Raw genomic sequence first — 18,714 nt, forward strand, 5'->3', positions numbered from 1 at the left:
AAACATTTACTTTGAACAAGTACCAAAAGTACTTTAGAACACAGGAGGTAAGTTCCAGCACTAGACACGCCTTGCTTATGAGTACATCAGTAAGACAGGTGAGTGCTATCACAAGGTTTGAACTCTTCCTACCGAACTATATTCTCCTTTCTCACTTGACAACAAAGGAAACATGAGATGTGGCGACACCATCCCTTCCTGTTTACCCTAAGATACCGTGCTGCCGCCTAAGTACCGACCCCAAGTGAAGCACTTGCACTGTTTTAGCGGGTTAATAACCAGATTAATGCAGTGAAGTAAGACCATGTCACCTTTAAACACTATCCCGTTGAGCTCCTGAACTGTTCAGTTGCAAACCTGTGATGCCGTCTCTCGATATTTCACTGGTAACACCTGGGGGGACTAAAAACTGAACTTGTGACCTCATTTGTCTTCCAAAGCGCGTGTCACTGAGGAAAACAGGTTTTGTATTTGGCGTCGAGCTTCTAAAAAAAAAAATTTTTTTTCAAAAACGACGTGGTAGGTCTCTGTGCAGGTACCAAGGGAAGAGCTAACCATTGCATTGCCAGGTGCTTTGTTCGTTCTGGAGTAAGAAGTAATCTCAATATGAAGAACTGTTTGAGGAAAACCTGATCACTTTTCTTCTCAGACTGATAAAGGGTCGGGGAAAGAAACAGAAAGATTCCAATTTAAAATTCACGTCCTCCTTTTTGCCGTTAATTGGGGCATTAGGAGTACCTTGACACCCCCTAAAAATCTTTTTTTTTTCCAACCTCCAAGGGTTTAACTTCTCACCTTGCTGCAGAGATGCACGTGTGTTTTCCAGGATCCCGTGACAACGCCGCTCGGTGCGGTCACAGGTGTAACATAGCACATTTCTGACCAGTTACCCTTCCAAGTGCGGTTTCCTGGTGCCATTCAGTCTGTGGTAATGACCTTTTACATAGGTCAAAAAACAAAACAGACCAGAAGTTTAACGGCCAGCTGTATCCATAAGAACTCTGCATGATCTTGTAAAACCAAGCGCAGTTCTTAAAATTCATAGCTGACCCCGCAAGGCCCTTGGTAGCATTCAGCTAGTCTTGGAAGAGTAGAGCTGATGATGTTTGCTTTTCTAAATTTTACTGTAAAAACAAAGGCGTTGTGGTTGTGTCAAGGACAAAGAAAAACAAATTAAAATAACTCATTCTGATCTTTGGAGAAATCAGGACAATCCGACATGTGAATAAAAACAAATGTCTGAGACATTTCAGAGAGGAAATTAATGGTGAAAAAAAAATCACATCAGATATCAGCAACAATATGCAAACATACAACACAACAGAGGGTGTGCGGAGTACTTACATTGGACAGAAACATGTTGACCTGTTTTGCAGGATTGTTTTATATCCATATTTTTTTCCATATTTTTCAGTTCTGTTTTTCTTTCCAAACTTCAATTTACAAATACTATACTTCAAGAAATGTCTATGACTTTACAAATATGTAAAGTGGGAACTCAAATCTGTATAAGGACTGAGCAACAAAACTTTTCCAGCTTTTCCAGACCTTAAAATGATCTCGTTAACTTTCGATACTTTAAAACTTGCGCAGGAACCCTGTATTTCATCTAATGTTCTCCCCGGCTTCAGAAGTTCCACTGAACATTTTTCTGAAAAATTCCACACTTTCCATTGCTGTGTATTCAAAACAAGTGTTCAGTTTAGTTTTTGTTTTTATATATTCTTTTCAAAATCAAAACTTTTTCACATTTCTCTCTCTACTTATTTACAGACACATAAAACTGTGCTGGTCATCTCTTCATCCTCATTTTAGCTCTCTATGTACCCAAGTCTGCTTCCATCCACATATGACATTATATTTGTTCATTCGTGTCCGTGCAATCTTCTGAGGTCAACATGCAGGATCAGTCTGCGAGAGTTCATCACTGTACTGTTCACGGTTTTGTGATGTGGACTTCACTAGCGCCACTTCCATTGGTTGTTGTGGTGATGATGTACTGCGTGGTGGCTTGCTGATTGGTCGGCTGCTGCTCCAGATGTTCAGCGTGGGCCTGGGCTGTGCTCTGAGGGACGGTCTGTTTCGTCTCCAGCTCACTCTGACCCTCAGAGATAACGTAGTGTGTCTGCAGGACGGGGATGAGAACACCTTAAGTTCCACATACGCCACCGTCTTCAATTCCTTTCTGCTCATTTCTCATTTAGTATTGTCTAGGAGGTAACTACCACCTGGCAACAATACTGTTTATCCAGAGCAACAATAAATGACTTATGGATTTTAACAAGTAGTGAAAGAGCAAACAGTGCATTTCTCATGTGCTTTATCAGGCTCACACATCAATAAGGGGAGAGATTACAGGTGTGAAGCTGTAAAAAGTACGTACACCTTAGTTGGAAATAACTTAAGAGTTACAGGAAGTCTCCAGTTTAGACGTTTAGATGAACACACAGAATCTAAAAAGCTGAAATCTTTTTTTTTAATTCTTTTTTTTTTTTAAATAAAAACCTTTGGTGTGCAGCGAACCCTTTTTGGATGGATTCCTCAATCTAACAGAGAGCGTTCATTCACTCACCGCTTTCACCTGGTTGCTGTTGACTCCGGACACAGGTGTGCTGGCCTCAGCTATCACATACTGAGCATGAGGTAGAGCCATCATCTGGATCTCAGATGCTGGAGCAATTAGAAGTTAACATATTAAAATAACCTGCAGTCAAACAGTATAGAGCCATCAAAATGCACAGAGTAGGACTTATGTGTGGGACTCACAGTAACCTCGGTAGTTCCAGTTCCCAGGTATGTAAGCGTGCTGCACAGTCCCCTGCTGCTGCTGGGTGCTGTTGGTCTGCAGGGTGTGGCTCTGAGCTAGGGTGACGGGGGTCAACTGGGCGGGGCTCAGCTCCTGACTAGCCTGCTGGGAGGTGGGGCTCAGGGGCTGACCAGTTACCTGAAAGAGCGAGAAGAGGTGGTTGTTTAAGTGTTCTTTTATCAAGCTTAACATTTTGGGGATCACGGGGTTTCGTCAGCGTGCAGACAGAAATTCCCGATTTCCAAAAAATGGACTGAAAAGTTGGGCGGGATTTTGAGATTCTTTGGATGTGGAATGACACTTAATACATGTCATAAAGTATTCATGTGTTAAACATTACTCATCAACCTCGCCCCAGAGTCAGAGTCATGAGGATTTACCTGGCTGGCACCTTGTCCAGACCCTGAGGGCTCGGTGACCTGGATGTGTTGTACCTGGATGGAGTGCTGACTGTAGCCATGAGGGTCATGCAGCTGGCTCACATCTACTGTTGGGTGCTGTGCATGTGGGGAGGACGCCTGTGAATCACAGAGAAAATAACTACTTATTACCGTTTATTAAATTCACTTCAATCCTGGACAGGATACGTTTTAATAAACACTGTCGACTTACTGTGAAAGCAGAGCGCAGAATTTTGTCCACCTTCTGCAACAACCCCTATGACTATTCTACCTGCAAACTAAATTTTCAAAAGATGGCAGGAAAAATGAAATTTAGTTTAGCTGCAGAAATGCCTCAAGACAATCCTACGAACCAAAGCAGGAATTTGCCAGAATTTTAATGGTGGCTGTTGGTCCAGCGTCTCGGCCCTGCCTATGAATTTAAGACCTTTTGGATTTAAGCGTATAGAAAGAGCAAACCACACCATCTCTCTTTAGTGATTAGTACCGTATAAGTGATCAGTTGTGTTGGACACATGAGAGGTAGGAACAACAACAGAATTTGCAAGGTGGCCATTTTAGATCCCAGACCAACAAGGAAACTTTGATTAGTGAATCAAAAAGAACAAAAACAAAAAAAAACCATCTCCTTTCCTTAAACCACTATAGTTTATATAGCCACATGTTGGACAGTCTACAGTGACTGGACTTGTGTTTATATCAGGAAGATCCCAGCTATCAAAGTTTATAACTTTGAATGTGAGGCAGGATGTTGTCAAGATACTCAGTCAGCATTCTGTGGATGCATATAGGTTAAAAAAAAAAAAAAAGTCTAGGTCCTAGATCAAAAATGGGAGCCTTACCGGAGCCACCTGCACCACCTGCAGCTGAATGTGCTGCGGCTGGGACAGACTGCCTCCTGCCTGCGAAACAGGGATGTACTGAATCCTCTGGTAGTCGCCCTGCACTGTTCGGTAGTCTGTGGTCAGTGTTTGAGAAAGCTCCGTCATGGCCTGGGTCAGCAGATCTGTGGTCTGTGGAGAAAAGAAATTATTCAGTGATGATATCTGGTGTATGTGAGTTGACCTTTTTTCATTATTCCTTCTTTCTTTCTGTCTTTCTTGCTTGATTCTGCTGTACTGAGTCCATTTTTCTATAACATTAACATTCACTCGAACTGTGTAGCTTTGTTCCTTACTATCACTGATTTTGATTTCATGTATTGCTAATTTTCAAGGCAAGACGTGACACCCTTTGGACAAATATCCACTAAGCGTTTGTGCTCAACACGTGTGCTTGTAACTCTTTCTTACCACTACAGCCTCAGCTGTGGTACCGTCTGCACTGATGACTGCAGGAGTACTGCTGATTACAGCTGTTGTCAAAGGAGCCTGGATGGTGTTGGCGAGCTGGGCAAACTCCGGATGCTTCTTCCTGATGTGCTGAACCATCTTGGTCTGAGGAGCAAGCACACAAAAAAAAAGTTATCAGTTAGGTCTGAGACTGTCCAAGGCGCAGCATAGACTGGAGGATTACTGCAAACACAGTTGATCTCCATATAAACATTTATACAGATTTCCAGTTAGGTAAAAATTCTTGAACTTCTTTGGCAAAGCTTCATTACTAACCTTGCTGCTGTACTGTTTGGCACAGTGCGGGCAGCAGACCGGTGCCGTGGCGATGGTGCCCGTCAGCTGGGTGTGTGTGCTCAGCATGGGGTCTGGTTCGCCAGGAGCAGCTGGTCGCAACTTGCGGATGCTGGGAGGCAATTCTGCCCCCGGGTGGTTCTTCAGTATGTGAGCTTTCCTTTTACTGGCACTCTTATACACCTGCACAGAGAGCAGCTCATTAAGGAGACTCTTTGGTATCATACTGAAAACTGATTTTAGGAGTTTAAGCGGAAGCAGAAGTTAGCATGTTTGATTTAAACCATGAATTTTCACATTGATCCTGGAATGCAGTTTGAAAAAGAAATTTAAAAAATTAAATGGAAAAAAAAATAACAATAATAATAAAAAAACATATAATCTTGAGTATTGTCCAAAATATACTGTTTGAAATAACTTGGAAAACCAAACCTTGTCACAATACTGGCAGAAGTAGTCCCTGTTTGGCTTGATAATTGGCAGTGTTAGCTCAGGCACATCATCAATACGCATCTCGGGATGACGCTTGGACAAATGATTAACCTGTAACCAGAAAAATAAAAGCCGGAAAAAAGCTGGAATTCCAGTTCACTTGAAAATTGCACTGGGACTCAATATCAACAAGAGCTTCCAGCGAGTAGTTTCTCACCAGCATTCCTCTGCGTCTGAATCCCATCATGCACACTCTGCATTTGAACATGAAGCTCTCAAAGTCGGTGGTGGGCACCTTCAGTTTGAGGGTTTTGGAGCGGTGGATCCGGTCGGCCTTCTTGGCCTCCCTGTCAGGATTGTGCATGCGCTGCATGTGCTCACGCAGCTTATCTTTCCTCTTAATGTCACAGGAAAAGAATGTTCACATAAGACCTGACAGATCTTTAAAGCAGCACCACATACAGTTAATCTCTCAGTGTTCTCCGTATTCATCTTACCTTGAATTGTTTGCCACATGTCGAGCACAGGAAGTCTTTCCTGTCAGAGTGGCGTAACATGTGCAAACGAAGCTTGTCCGGCCGGCAGAAGGCCTTTTCGCAGTCGGGGCACTGGAAGATCTTCTCTGAATGGAAGCAGCGTATGTGCTTCTTCACCTAGGGAAGAGAACGTTTTTTAGCTGAGTTAACTGAGTTAATGTGTCAATTTACTATTTGAAACCACACTGCCCTTTGCTTAGTCCTAATATGATCTGTAACTCCAATTTTCTAAAACAAAATTTGAAAAAAAAAGTAATTCTAATCACTGTAAAGCAAAAACTTGGTTTTGAATTAAATAATGAATTAAATAAATGATTAACAGGTTGCACAAAACTTCTCCAATATATTGTTTACTTCCCCAAATGTTTTCGGCCACATTGCCTTCATCGTGATGATTATATCGCAGAGCTGTGCGACTGTGGGTAAATGTTTTTTAAACAGCTAAAAAGATTGACAATTCCCTTCCTGTCATATGTAACAAAACCTGTTTGGCTGTTCTAAAAATCACTGTATTACCATGCTGGAGAAAACATTACTAACCTGGATGAAGTCCGTAAACGTCTTCTTGCAGGAGGGACAGCTGAAGCTACCATCCACAGCGTGCACCCCTACGTGGTCTTTGAGCAGTTCCAGCTTTTCAAAGGTTTCTGGGCATAAGAGACAAGAGTAGGAGCGGTTCTCTGTGTGCACAAGCAGGTGGTCCTCCAGGGCTGGGTCACTCATGAAGCTCTTGTTGCAAATGTGGCAGGAAAAGGCGTAGGTGTCCCGGCCGTGGACCCGCATATGCTGATCCAGCTTTTCTTTGTCCCGGAAGGCCTTGCCACACTGGGTGCATTTAAAAGGACGGAAACTCTTCCTGATGAAAAGGTGCTGCAGTGCTGCATTCTTAGATAGAGGAGAGAAAGAAGAACTACTCACAGAAAACTCCAATTTGGTTTCCTGACATTGATCTGCTGAGACACAGGAGGAGGCTGATGGATGCAATGGAGCGTGCGGGGGGGGGGGGGCATATCCTGAAATGTCGCATGAATATTAACACCATGGAATATGACAAGAGGAATCTTTGAACCTTGTGTTTTTCTGCCATCCTCCAGGTCCCACCTACCTGCACATCCATCTTTGAGGGAAGCACGCATTGAGGAAGAGAGACACACGGTTGTAAAGCAAATCACAGCCACTGTGACACCGAACAACAGACTAAATCTAAAACACTTTTGCATTGCAGTGAACAAAGACTTTCCCGTCTTACCCGTATCCTCTTGGCACGGCGCATGTCCTGAGATGTGAGGTGGGTGTCCGATTGGCTGCTCTGTGCTGGGTCCTCCTTTAGCGGAACTGGCAGGTCCGTGTTGGAGGACGGGGTGACGGACGCTGGCACTGGTTCCCCTGCAGGAGGTATAAACTGACCCTCCACCTCAGTCCCGGCCTCTGCCTCCGGCTCCATTTCCACCTCTTTCAGCCCATTCTGAGCTCCCTCCACTTGCTCCTCCAGTGGCTGCTTCTCCGTCAGTTCCAGCATCTCCTGATTAAAAAGGTGATTGGAAGTTTGTAATTAAAAAAAGAAAGTTGTCATTGGCTCAAGTTTTTCAGTTGCACATTTCAAAACAAACCCTATATTTGCTTTAAAGTCTTTTAAGTCTGTCAGTAGCAACCTTAAAATCTTGTGTTGTTCATATTTTTGATAACCCTCGTGAACGTTTTTCCATTTTTGTTGGTAGTATTACTTTGCTGCAAGATAACTGTATAAATTAATTGAACATTTTTTTGTTTTATGGTAAACGTAACAGTGTATGCACATGGGCTGCAACTAACAATTATTTATTTATAGATTAATCTGTAAATTGACCTTTTGACATAAAAACGTTGATCACTACTTCTCAGACCCAATCAATTAATCGATTAATCAAAACAGCAAGTATTAATGTGTCCCTTACTGTTGTCTTGTCCCCACCCGTGTCAACTGGTGGGTCCAAACGTATAAACTTAGGCGGCCTCCCCGGTCTTCTTCCTGTCCCGAATCTCTTCCTTCCTCTTCCTCGACCCCGGCCTCTGGATCTTAGAGAGTAAAGACGCAGTGAAGAGGTCATACGGGCTCTAGCCCGGTTAAAATGAAAGGGAATATATGAAATGGGGTGATGAGAAAGGTCTTACCTACTAACAGAGTTTAACTTGTCGTCATGCATGTTGAGATGTTGCTGCAGTTGTTCAGAGCTCACAAAGCGGCGGTTACACTCATAACAAGGCCAGTTCTTCTCTTGCTCCCGCAGCACTGAAGGAACGAATGAAGGTGAGGACCAGGGAGAACCACTGCTACCAAACATCTACTACTGTTACAATAGTTTGTAATGGGACACATGTCATCACTAACAGCAGGGCTGAAACATGGCGTTGATCTTAAGCAATGCTGGCACAGTGTGCAGAGACTCACCTTTTCTCTCCTCTTCCGTAACATCGTGGATCTTTTGATTTACAAAATCTGCATATGATGCCGCGTACCACACCTGCAGAAGGAAATTTAATTAAAACCACAAAACAAAAAAGCATATTCAGATATCCTCTACTAATAGCGACTGATTCACTCTCCTTATAGCTCTGGTTCGTCTGCACCAGCTCCTGAGCAAAATATCTGGCTCTAAATTTTCTGGCTTTCGACTGAGCGTAACCGAACTTCCTCACCAGCTAGTCGCTGATTTTGCCTGTCTGCCAGGTGCCGGGCAGGTATCGTACAGCTGTAAAAACTTTTCACAACGTTTTTGTTGAAAACAGCTCCCTGCTGCTGGAAATGGTGGTGATGGGAGCGTCCACAGTGGAAAAGCACACAGTACCACATATGAAGCAGGACAAATAATGAGGCTGGAGATGCAACACAACACATAAACTGCAATAGACAGGACTGACCTTGAGCTCTTGTTTAGGCTGGATGTTCTTGATGGTCGTGTAAAATATCTCTGAGCCGTACTGATAGGCCACCAGGTTCTGCTCCAGGTGGTTCTGAGCAGGCCTCACAAACATCATCCAGTTACAGCTGTCCTCATCAGAAAGGTCCAACCACATGTCGTTAGACTTCTCTCCATCTTTCTCTGCATCCAGCAGACACAGCTAAGGCAACAAGCAAGAATCCGATTAGATATCAGATTGAAAGAGTGCAACCTTAGACTGCACGTGCTTGCACACACAAAACGTTTTCCTCAGTTCTTACACACAGTACCTAGCGCTTTCTTTTAAAACATTTTCATTCACAAAATATATTTCCTTTTTCTATATTTACAAAGTTTGCCCTCTGTCCTTCTGGCTCTCTGTGAAGCAATAGTTTTACAACCCTGTAATGACTTTATTCCAAGCAAAATCAAAATGAGAAAGGAGTCAAAGTCCGTTTGGATTTTGAAGTTTCAGGGTGTCATTTCCTGTGGCCACGAAGTACGCCTACGCAATATCACAATTTCATATTTAACAAACTGTGCAAAGACAATGTGCAGTTTCAGGTAAAGTGGGATACCCTTCTAAACACAGAAAATGATATGAACATTTTACTCTGTGCAGCTAAATGCCAAAATAAAAATTGGACAACTAAAAATAGCTCAAAACAGTTAAACAGAAACCAGCCGTGCAGAACGCTGACTTACTTTCAAATGAATGTAGTGGTCCTGAAGTTCACTCTGAGGAACCAGGGGTCCCTCCACAGGACCAAACTGCGTGCGTTTCGGGATGCGTCTCTTGGAGAACACCCCGCCCAGGTAGCGATCGATGTAGAGGACCAGAGGAAGACTGGCCCGGGCCTTGGACATCACCGGCCGGTTGGGGATGGGGTGCAGAGGACCGTGTTTCAGGCAGACTGAGGGGTTGGCAATGTTACACTCCTCGCACCCTGAGGGACCACAAAAAGGAGAAATCAGCAAGTCAGAGTGACCACAGTACATATAGTTGCGGTCTGACCGTTGACCCACTCTGGATGTTTATTTTTCTTAAAACGGATTTCGAAGACCTGAACAATCTAATACGACAACTCTGCAACAGATACTACAGCTGTGCAGCTTTTCTTCTTACATTGTCGTTGCAAAAGTGTCAGAGTGTCATTTTTATGCCCTACTTTGTGTTACTGTCGTACTTAAAAAGTATCCACAGCCACAGTACACAATATCTGTGATGTCAGTGCTATGAAAAAGACTCTTTGCTCTACATCTTCTCCCGTCTTCTGTACATGAGTGACAGAGAGTCCAGACAGAGACGGACCAGACAACCGTGTTAGGACTGTGGAGGGCGTCACTCACAGAGGCTGTGAGGGTTGAAGGACTGAGGCTGACGTGGCTCCCAGTCATCCATCTCAGAGTCTTCATCCTCATCTTCGTCAGAGTCGTCTGTGGAGTCTGTGGCCCCGAGGGGACTGGTGGGGGCGTCTGCAATATCCGCCATGGAGGTGAGCGAACCGGACACAGACAGCTGCTCCTGTGTTTGTTTGATCATTTCACAGAGTTAATACTCACTCAACTGCTCTATGTGGGAAACACTGACAAGCTCTCATCGTCATCCTCGGCCTGTTCACATGTAATGATGCAACGAAAAATTAAATAAAGTTGTAAATGTACTCTTGGATAGTTTTACGAAACTAGATACTATTTATTCATAATCTTCCTAAGCATGTAAAAACTAATTTTTTGGGCGTTAAGTTAAGAAACATTTATTTACACTTTGTCTCTGAGGGACCGACACTGGAATCCAAATCTCAAAATGTTAACCTGTGAAATTTCTGAAGATTATTTTCGAATAAATGCGCACTGCAAATATCTCAGTGTAAATCTAATGTGAAATTCACCTAGTTAGACCACTCACCTAATAGAATAACAAAATAGCAAGGTTTTTGCTTGAATTTGTCCACTGGGAAACGGGGCACGTCATTGTATAAATACATCATGACACAATTTGTGCTCATGTTTCCCTGCTATATGCTAGAATGTGTTTCTAAAATGGAATACACAAGTGCTATTTACTTGTTTCGGAAGGGGAAATAGCTGCGCACAAAAAATGCGCTCTCACCTGGGAAACTGGCTCCAGGATGGCTTGTGGAGCCTCTGCTACATTACTGAGTACATGCAGATTAGCAGCATTCATGTTCTGTCCGCTGGGCAGCAGAACAGTGACCTGCAAATGAAATTCGGTTGCTTTATGCTTCTGTAAAAACAATGTGTCACACAGTGAGCTCGCAAAGTGACACTGCCTGCTAAACCTACCTGCTGAGTTGTACCATCCTGCTGAATGTAAGCCACTTGTGGCTGATCAGCAAATACAGTCTGAAACAAAGACAATGTTGTGAGCAAATCTTGTGTGGCAAAGGGCATTTTATTAATTTTACATATTCATTTATTTATACTTTGTACATGTGAAACACAAAAGTGAATATATATGATATTCTAGAAAAGGTTTATACTAATTTTTGGAAACCGTTTCATAGGCAGTCAATAATGACTCTCACGGGAGGCATGGTCCGAGTTTCAACACCATACTATGTGTCCTGCCAAGGCGTCTTTGAAAAACACATTCAAACCAGCCAGTCCATTGATGCCTGTTGCTTTTGTCATGAATTTCATCTAAATGCAGCTAAAAAAATCTCCGCTCTAAATAAGACCCCTTCTTACCTGAGTGTCATCTGCAGGGTGTATGTAGACCAGTGTGTGCTCCGCAGACTCTACAGAGGCATAGGAGTTCCCGTCTGCTGTATAAACTACCTGCTGCTGTCCCCGGTCTGCCTGATCTCCACTGTACACTATCTGGGCCACTGTGCTGCCTTCAAAATGCACCTGCGACACACGGGCACAAGACGCAAACGCTATGAACCACCTGCGGCATTATCATACACAGCCCCCATTAACCCACCATTAACTTTTAAAGATGTATTAGAATGTACAGCACTGTGCAAAAGTTTTAGGCTCTGAAAAAAAAAAAAAAAAGTGAGGATGCTTTCAAAAATAAAGCCATGAATACCTATAATTTATTCATTGACTTCAAAGTGCACTAAACAGAAAGAAAAAATGAAATCAGATCAATATTTGCTGTGACCACCCTTTGCCTTCAAAACAACACTAGTCTCCTCAGTACACCTGGGCACAGTTTTTCAAGGTACGTGGCAGGTATGTTGTTCCCAGCATCCTGGAAAACCTGCCGAAGTCCTCCTGTGGATCGAGGATGTCTCAGTGTCTCCCGTCTCTTCGTGTGATCCCAGACTGGCTCCATGATGCTGAGATCAGGGCTCTGTTGGGGTCAGACCATCTGTGGCAGGACTCCTCGTTCTTCTTGTCTCTGAAGATAGTTTTTTTTATGTCTCGGGCTGTATGTTTGGGCTCGCTGTCTCATGCTGCAGAATGAATTTGGTGCTGATCAGACGCCTCCGTATTGGTTCTGATGATTGATAAGAATCTAAAAATTTAAAGTGCCTAAAACTTTTGCACAGTACTGTATAGGTCAGTGCTGAACACATGATGGTGAGTCTTAATCCCATTTAAGTCCTTTTGGAGGGTAAGGAACCACCACTTGGAAAACCTCACTCTATTCTATTAACTAAAACTATAAAAGCGAATGGTGAATTTGGGGATTTAGCAGCAACTAGGGTCATTGGACAGAAGTGAGTTTCCTGGTCTGGGGAGTGTGTTCAAAGGACAAAATTCTTAGTTGCTTAAATTGTCCTCTGGTGAAGCAAATGTACCGCATCCTTTTCTACTGCCTGTAACTCTTATATAGCAGTTCGCAGGCACTTCGGACAGGAAGGCAGACCTGTGTGGCGTTGCCTGAATCACTGGTAGCAGTCTGACTCCACACAGCGGAGGGCTCCTGCTTGGTCTCCATGACGGCTCGGTGCCGGGCCTGTCGCCAACCGCCTCGGCCTATCACTTCACTCCTGGGACAGCCAGGGACGCCTGTAACGCACACAGACAAGAGGATTTAGGTGATTTTAAACATCATAATATTAATAATGCATGGTGATAGCAGCTAATACCAAAGTAAAATATGAATGGCTTGTTTTGGGGTATGCAGGTCATAGATGTTCTGAGACTCTCTGTAGAAATGTGTATAGTTTGTAAATGGTCTGAAGTCATCTTTATGGATGATGGAGCCTCTACTGTCACGACTTTATCAAAGCCATTATGTGCTAGACTTGTTTGTTTGGGGAAAGGCTGTTTAGCTGCAACACTGAGGCACTTCGGCAGCCCTCTCTGAGCTAAGTGGCACTGAATTTCACCCCGTGTGCCATCCGAGACAGAGATTTTGGGGGTCTCCGGAGTCTGTCTAGCCCTTGCTGACAGGACTGGCACGTCAAAATAAAGCAGCATGTCACTTCGTGCACAGAGCGGTCACACAAGGACTCTCAGCGGGGGTACGAGGGAAAACGCGCTATACGCTTGTTCATGAGGCCGCCGGGAAAACGGCGTCTAAATACGACCGCACGTCGCCGCAAAAGCCGCCACGAAAAGCCAGGACTCCGCGAACTCATTCACAAATCTAGTTGGTATAATCAATAATAAATTCAATTCCCCCCTATTTTAACCCCGCAGGTTCTCGGTCCCAACCGGACCATACCACAAAAACCAGCGCCACAGAAACCCGGGCATTTACTGCACCGCAACATTAGCACTACAGCCATATAGTCCCAATGTAATGCCGACCATGCAGACAGACTTAACTTGTCAGGGCCCAGGACGTGGACCACAGTCTGCGATTTTTAATAAAAGTGGTTTTGAAGCGGTAAAGGCCCGAATTATTTGGATAGACCCACCCGTCCCCCGATTCTAGTTGAGCCCAGCCCTTCCAGTCTACTGTGAACAAGGAAGAACGGGCTCCATTTTGGGTGGGACTAACAACAACAACCACCACATCCGAAGAGACCTAACCAAAAAAATATATTTTATACCGGTGCAAATGCGCCAAAACAACCCGGACATTTAATTTATATTAACAGAAAGACTACCGAGCAGTCCAGCTACAGACCTGGTCGTGAAGCAATCCCTGGTTTTCTTACATTTTGTGGAAAACGTACAAGTTGTTCTTACCTCAGAATGGTAGCTGCAGAGATGGCTGCATTGCATATATTAACATAATCTGCCTAGCAACACGCCGGAGCATGGCTTCTCATTGGCGGTAATTTACTTTGGCGCAAAAGTAAAATAGGATATTTTAAAATATCATCACGAAACAGTCTATGTACTTGTCTAGATTTTACAGTAATACGTTTGAACAGTTAATTTTCCCACAAACGCGTTTAATAATCGTGGTTATAATTTAGGGATGCGTTTTAGTTGCTGCAGTTGCAGCCAATCAAAAAAATTAAACACCGAAGCCGTCCAATTGAATTAAAGCTGTTGTCCAAAGGGATTTTTTTTCTACTTTGCAGTAACATTGATAGTTTAAGCTAATTTACGATAAAAAAAATATTATATATATATACACATCTATACATATATATAGATATATGTATATCTATACATATATATGTATAGATATATCTATATAGATGTATATATATATAATTCTTATTATTTTATTCTGTAAAAAAAAAAAGTATTCTAACATTTCCGGTCTGTACTTTCAAAACATTTTCAAAAATCATTTAAAGGATTAATCAATTATAAAAAGTGTTTCCATTTACTTACTGTCAATCGGCTACCGTAATCTATTGATCAACAAATCATTTCAGCTCTAGATTACTGGTCGGTTTCTGGGTGCCTGAGTAAGTAATGAAGCTGACATGTACAGTGGGGGTTATTACGGGCCCAGCAACAAATGTTTGCCTAGGTGATCCTTAAAATAATCCGGCCATGCCTACAGTAAAAGACTCGTCATGGGACCAATTGCAAGACCAGGGCTGGTTTTATTGGCATGACCATATTTACAGTAGCGCTACTCCACTGACGCTAATAACCCAGACCACGAGTAATGACTGCCCAGGGTCACCAAAAAGTACCTTATGGATCACGTCGTTGGTTGCGTGACCCTACCATTGACCTAAAATGTATTTTAAAATAGTGTTTAATTACCATTACTGTTATTTTTCTGGCTGCTTTAGTTTGGTCACTGTATTTTGAAAGTGTGTACCGGAAGTCGTAGTACGCTGCCATGTCTGCACTGATGCGGGCTTGCGGAATATAGCGCTGCAGTTCCTCGATGTGGCCACTAGGGGGCCGTAAACACCCATGACTCTACAGAGGAAAAACCGTACAAAAAAAAAGAATACATAAATAATATGCGATAAAACGAATAAATAAACAAGACATGAACAAACAACAAAGTAAGAAGCATATCGGTGAAATCGAAACAAATATACAAAGGGTGAGGATCCTATTGTGCATTAAGGATCTAGAGCGTTTACTGACCCCCCGACCGGTCAAAAAGAGGAACTACAACATTAAATTCGTCAAGGTGTCGTCAATGCAAAACATGCAACCCAGCCAATCACCAAACTGGGAAATCGTCCTTAAATGAACACTTTAATTGATCTACAGGGGTCGCAGATAAAACTAGGGCTAAGTAAAAGTATTCGTTTCTTAACTTTGCCTCTATTGGACTCCTATTTCATGACAGTGTCTTCAACGGCTACTGGTGCAGTCGTGGCTAAACCGTTTGAGCTCATCTTTACTACTTGATAAACTGCTGGGAAGTTGAGTCTGTACGCGGTGTGTTCTACACAAACCGGTACAGTGAACGGGTTCCGATGTCGGATCTTAGGCCGGAGGCGAGGACGGTTCCTTCCCACACGCCATCACCGGTGATAATCAGACACCACTCCCTGTGCAATAACCCTGCAACACGAGATGAGAGAACCCTCCACTTACCTACAAATTATATTCATAAGTTTATAAGTTTTAAAACTCACGTTGTGAAATAACATGTATATCTATATCATCCATCACTTGTTAAATATAACTGAGGGCAGGCTGTTTATACTGTCGATAGACGTGTACACATGCTCGCAAGGGACATAACCACCGACTGTATGTAACTTATTACACCAGCAGCTTAATATTTCTTTCAGCACCCGTTGCAATCTCCAACATCTTGCGACACCTGTTTCCTGCTGATTGACCTTTATGTAAACATTGTATGTTGTGTCAATTGCTGTCCCCCCCCCCACACACAATTCCCCATTGGATCGTACATAATAGTCACACATCTGTGTTTATTTTTCTTTGTACAGCTTTGTTGGCCTTGTCGTCGCTGTATGTCCTCGTATGTGTGTCCCTGTCTGTGTTACTGCTCCTGTCTACTGTGTGGAAGTAGTCACACTCCTTGTATGCACGAACACAGTTGGCAAATAAATCTGATTCTGATTTAAAAACAAACAAACAAACAAACTGACGACCAAAAAAATACAGTATTTACTGCTGAAACATGGGGAATGAATGATGGAAATACTACTAGTGCCTCGAATTTGTGCTTAAGAGCGGTGCTTGAGCGATGTGTGCTCCCTCCACCGCCGCAGCTCGCAACCCGCCGGTGTAACTCGTGCCTCCGCGGTGGACGCTGGGCGCAGCTGGCCGCAGCTGGCCGCCTGGTGGCGCAGCGCGCCGCGCCGCGGATCAGGCGGACCCAGGGGGAGGGAGGAGGCAGCAGAGGCAGAGCAGCCGCGCCACAGACACAGTCCACATTTCCAGCGGAGACCGACGCACAGCTTGCCCCCCCCTCCCCTTCCCCAGTCCAACATTTTCTGTCGAGCTCGGGTAACAAAACAAGCGGAGCAGGACCCGTCCCGCTCTCCGGGATAGATTACCAGACCCTTCCTCAGGACTCGGTTCGCCCTTCATTCTCCCGGACGTCACCTTACACATATAGCTCACGGGATATAAGTTATTTACAGTAGCACAGCCGGAGATCCTGGAAGATGGGTTCAGTCCCAGCGATATCTGTCCTTATTTTGGGCATTGTGGTTCCAGCGCTGGCCGGCTATATCGAGGTATGTCATCTGAAATGTTTTCTGAAATGTGGATTTTTTTTTTCATGCGACAGGTTAGACTGACTTGGATCAGAAGACCCGGTCTTTTCGGCCCATATTTGTCCTTTTTTTTTTTTTTCACATGAGGCATTTATGGCTAAGCTCTGCTGATTTCCCCCCTCACACACACACACACACACACACACACACACACAAACCCTCTACACTATTTCATCTCGCCTGATGTGATTGTAAATGATATTTATTAGGCTCTGCTGACTTCTCACAGACCAGATTCCCACACGAGTAGCGGGATTGATCGTGTCGTCCTAACAATGCAGGGGGTTTGCACAGTACTTGTTCTCGCTTTCCACGTAGTTTCAAAGGCTGAAAATGTGCCCCGGGGCGGCCGATGTGTCGCGTCAGATCGCGTTAAGTGTGAATACGCTCGCTTTCAGGTCGTTTTTCACTTGACGCCAGTTCGTTGGTGCGAGCCCGAACAGCCGTGGGCCCGGGAGGTCGCCGTAGCCTCGATCGCCGCAGAGATCAAATGAAAGACGCCCGGCGCTTTGGTCGGGGCCTTTGGGGACACGCAGGACCTCTGCAGCGGATCGCGATCATGAGCACGCCCGCACATGATGCCCGCGTCCCTCGGGCTTGTTTTAACGGCCGTAGAGGAGGACGATGATACGCCAGGAAGCCCCCTCTCTAACACCACACCTGTGAGGCAGGCAGGTCCCCTGATCCTGCTCAGTAGTGTCCTACTTAATGTCTTATTTTGACAGGTTTTGTAGTCTGTTTCACCATGAGAACCACCAGAGAAACTGCAGGGAGTCCCATTGGTTAGATCCAAGAAGGCCAACATGTAGGTCCTGCCGTACAAACACACCCACCCTCGCACGTGCGCACACTCCTTACCTGCCTGATGTCCTGCTTTCCTGCTGGATCACCAGACACTGTTGCCTGCAGTGTCAGACGCGTGTGTCATCGGAGGGCAATGCCCCCATTTTCAGAGCAAACAGCTCCACAAACAACCCCCCCCCCCCACACACACACACACACCACCACAACCTCAGAGGTTAAACACACGTCGTCCTGTTCACCGTTGAAGCAACCATGACAAAACACTTTAACAAGACATCTCCTCCTGGCTCTGCTGTGCGCCGTGCGAAGTGATTTTTTTTTTCAGGGAATGCGTCTCCCTGTCCCCCATTTGCGACGGAAACCTCGGCCATTTTGAGGCAGTATTGGCTGGCATTGTGTGGGGGGAAAATAGTGGTCATTATGTCCCAAACAAAATCTATGCTGCTGCACTCTCTCTACAAAGACCTGTCCCCTCGGCAACGATTGCCTCCTCGGGCGGCCCTCCTAGCCCTCACAGACGCGCTGATCGATATTGTACAGACTCTCTTGAGATGATTAATGGATGAAATCAATAAATTTTCCTGATTGGTCACCCAGATTAAATTGAGAAATGTATGGCGGCTGCTCTGCGCCAGAACTTTGAGGCGCATGCAGGGATTCCTGTGGTTTAATCGATGGCTGTCCCGGAGGACAAGGCCCGTGTCTTTGTGCTGGCATTTTTATTTCATATTCCTTTTTTTTGTACCTGCCTCATTCGTCTCCAAGTGCACACTGTTTACAGGCAACGCGAGACTTAGTGCTGAAGCGATAACAAACAAACCTGATTATACACCTGTGGGTAAAACACAAATATGAGCACCTCAGTAGGGGAAAGAGGAGAATAAACCAACAATCCGAAGAGATTTTTATGACGCGTGACGGCTCAAGAACGGCATCAGGTTACATCTGTGGTCGGCTAAAGTAAAGGATTCACAGATTCACGGTCAGATTGGCAAGTTAAACATTGAGGTTTGCTTCTCTCAGCCAGGACAGTAATGAAACCACAGCTCTGTTGCCCTCCCGTGTGTCATTCCCATTGTTTGAGTCGCGTCAGGCCCGGACAGCCCAAGACCAACTGCTCGCGGTTGACTGTTGCTGT

The 18,714-nt window shown here is 44.4% G+C and overlaps 2 protein-coding genes across 10 annotated transcripts in view; one reads left to right on the forward strand and one right to left on the reverse strand.

Moving 5' to 3' along the window:
- Positions 1–668: 668 nt before the first annotated feature.
- On the reverse strand, positions 669–17,679 carry prdm10 (PR domain containing 10). Of its 7 annotated transcripts, XM_040130932.1 has the most exons (24): positions 17,631–17,657; positions 15,474–15,582; positions 12,563–12,705; positions 11,431–11,592; positions 11,026–11,085; positions 10,832–10,936; positions 10,069–10,243; positions 9,424–9,665; positions 8,699–8,899; positions 8,229–8,301; positions 7,952–8,069; positions 7,735–7,855; positions 7,050–7,322; positions 6,341–6,685; positions 5,762–5,917; positions 5,482–5,661; positions 5,265–5,375; positions 4,815–5,015; positions 4,500–4,643; positions 4,050–4,220; positions 3,187–3,324; positions 2,767–2,944; positions 2,573–2,670; positions 1,937–2,125 (listed from the first exon to the last, which is right to left on the reverse strand). In XM_040130932.1, the coding sequence occupies exons 3-24, from the start codon at positions 12,632–12,634 to the stop codon at positions 1,937–1,939; spliced, it is 3,513 nt and encodes a 1,170-aa protein (XP_039986866.1). In that variant the 5' UTR covers positions 12,635–12,705; positions 15,474–15,582; positions 17,631–17,657. The 7 variants fall into 7 exon arrangements, with proteins under 7 accessions (XP_039986862.1, XP_039986866.1, XP_039986868.1 ...); XM_040130928.1 differs by lacking the exons at positions 15,474–15,582; positions 17,631–17,657 and adding an exon at positions 12,786–13,300 and having other exon boundaries at positions 669–2,125; XM_040130934.1 differs by lacking the exon at positions 15,474–15,582 and having other exon boundaries at positions 17,631–17,679.
- aplp2 (amyloid beta (A4) precursor-like protein 2) overlaps positions 16,391–18,714 on the forward strand; it is a 51,641-nt gene continuing 49,317 nt past the window's right edge. For 2 of the 3 annotated variants that reach the window (XM_040130935.1, XM_040130938.1), the window contains exon 1: positions 16,392–16,733. In XM_040130935.1, the coding sequence (XP_039986869.1) occupies positions 16,662–16,733 (72 nt within the window). In that variant the 5' untranslated portion in view covers positions 16,392–16,661. Of the gene's footprint in view, positions 16,734–18,714 lie in introns of all 3 variants that reach the window. The other variant, XM_040130937.1, reaches the window with a different exon arrangement.

This window comes from Xiphias gladius, chromosome 7 (assembly GCF_016859285.1).
Source record: "Xiphias gladius isolate SHS-SW01 ecotype Sanya breed wild chromosome 7, ASM1685928v1, whole genome shotgun sequence".
NCBI lineage: Eukaryota > Metazoa > Chordata > Actinopteri > Istiophoriformes > Xiphiidae > Xiphias > Xiphias gladius.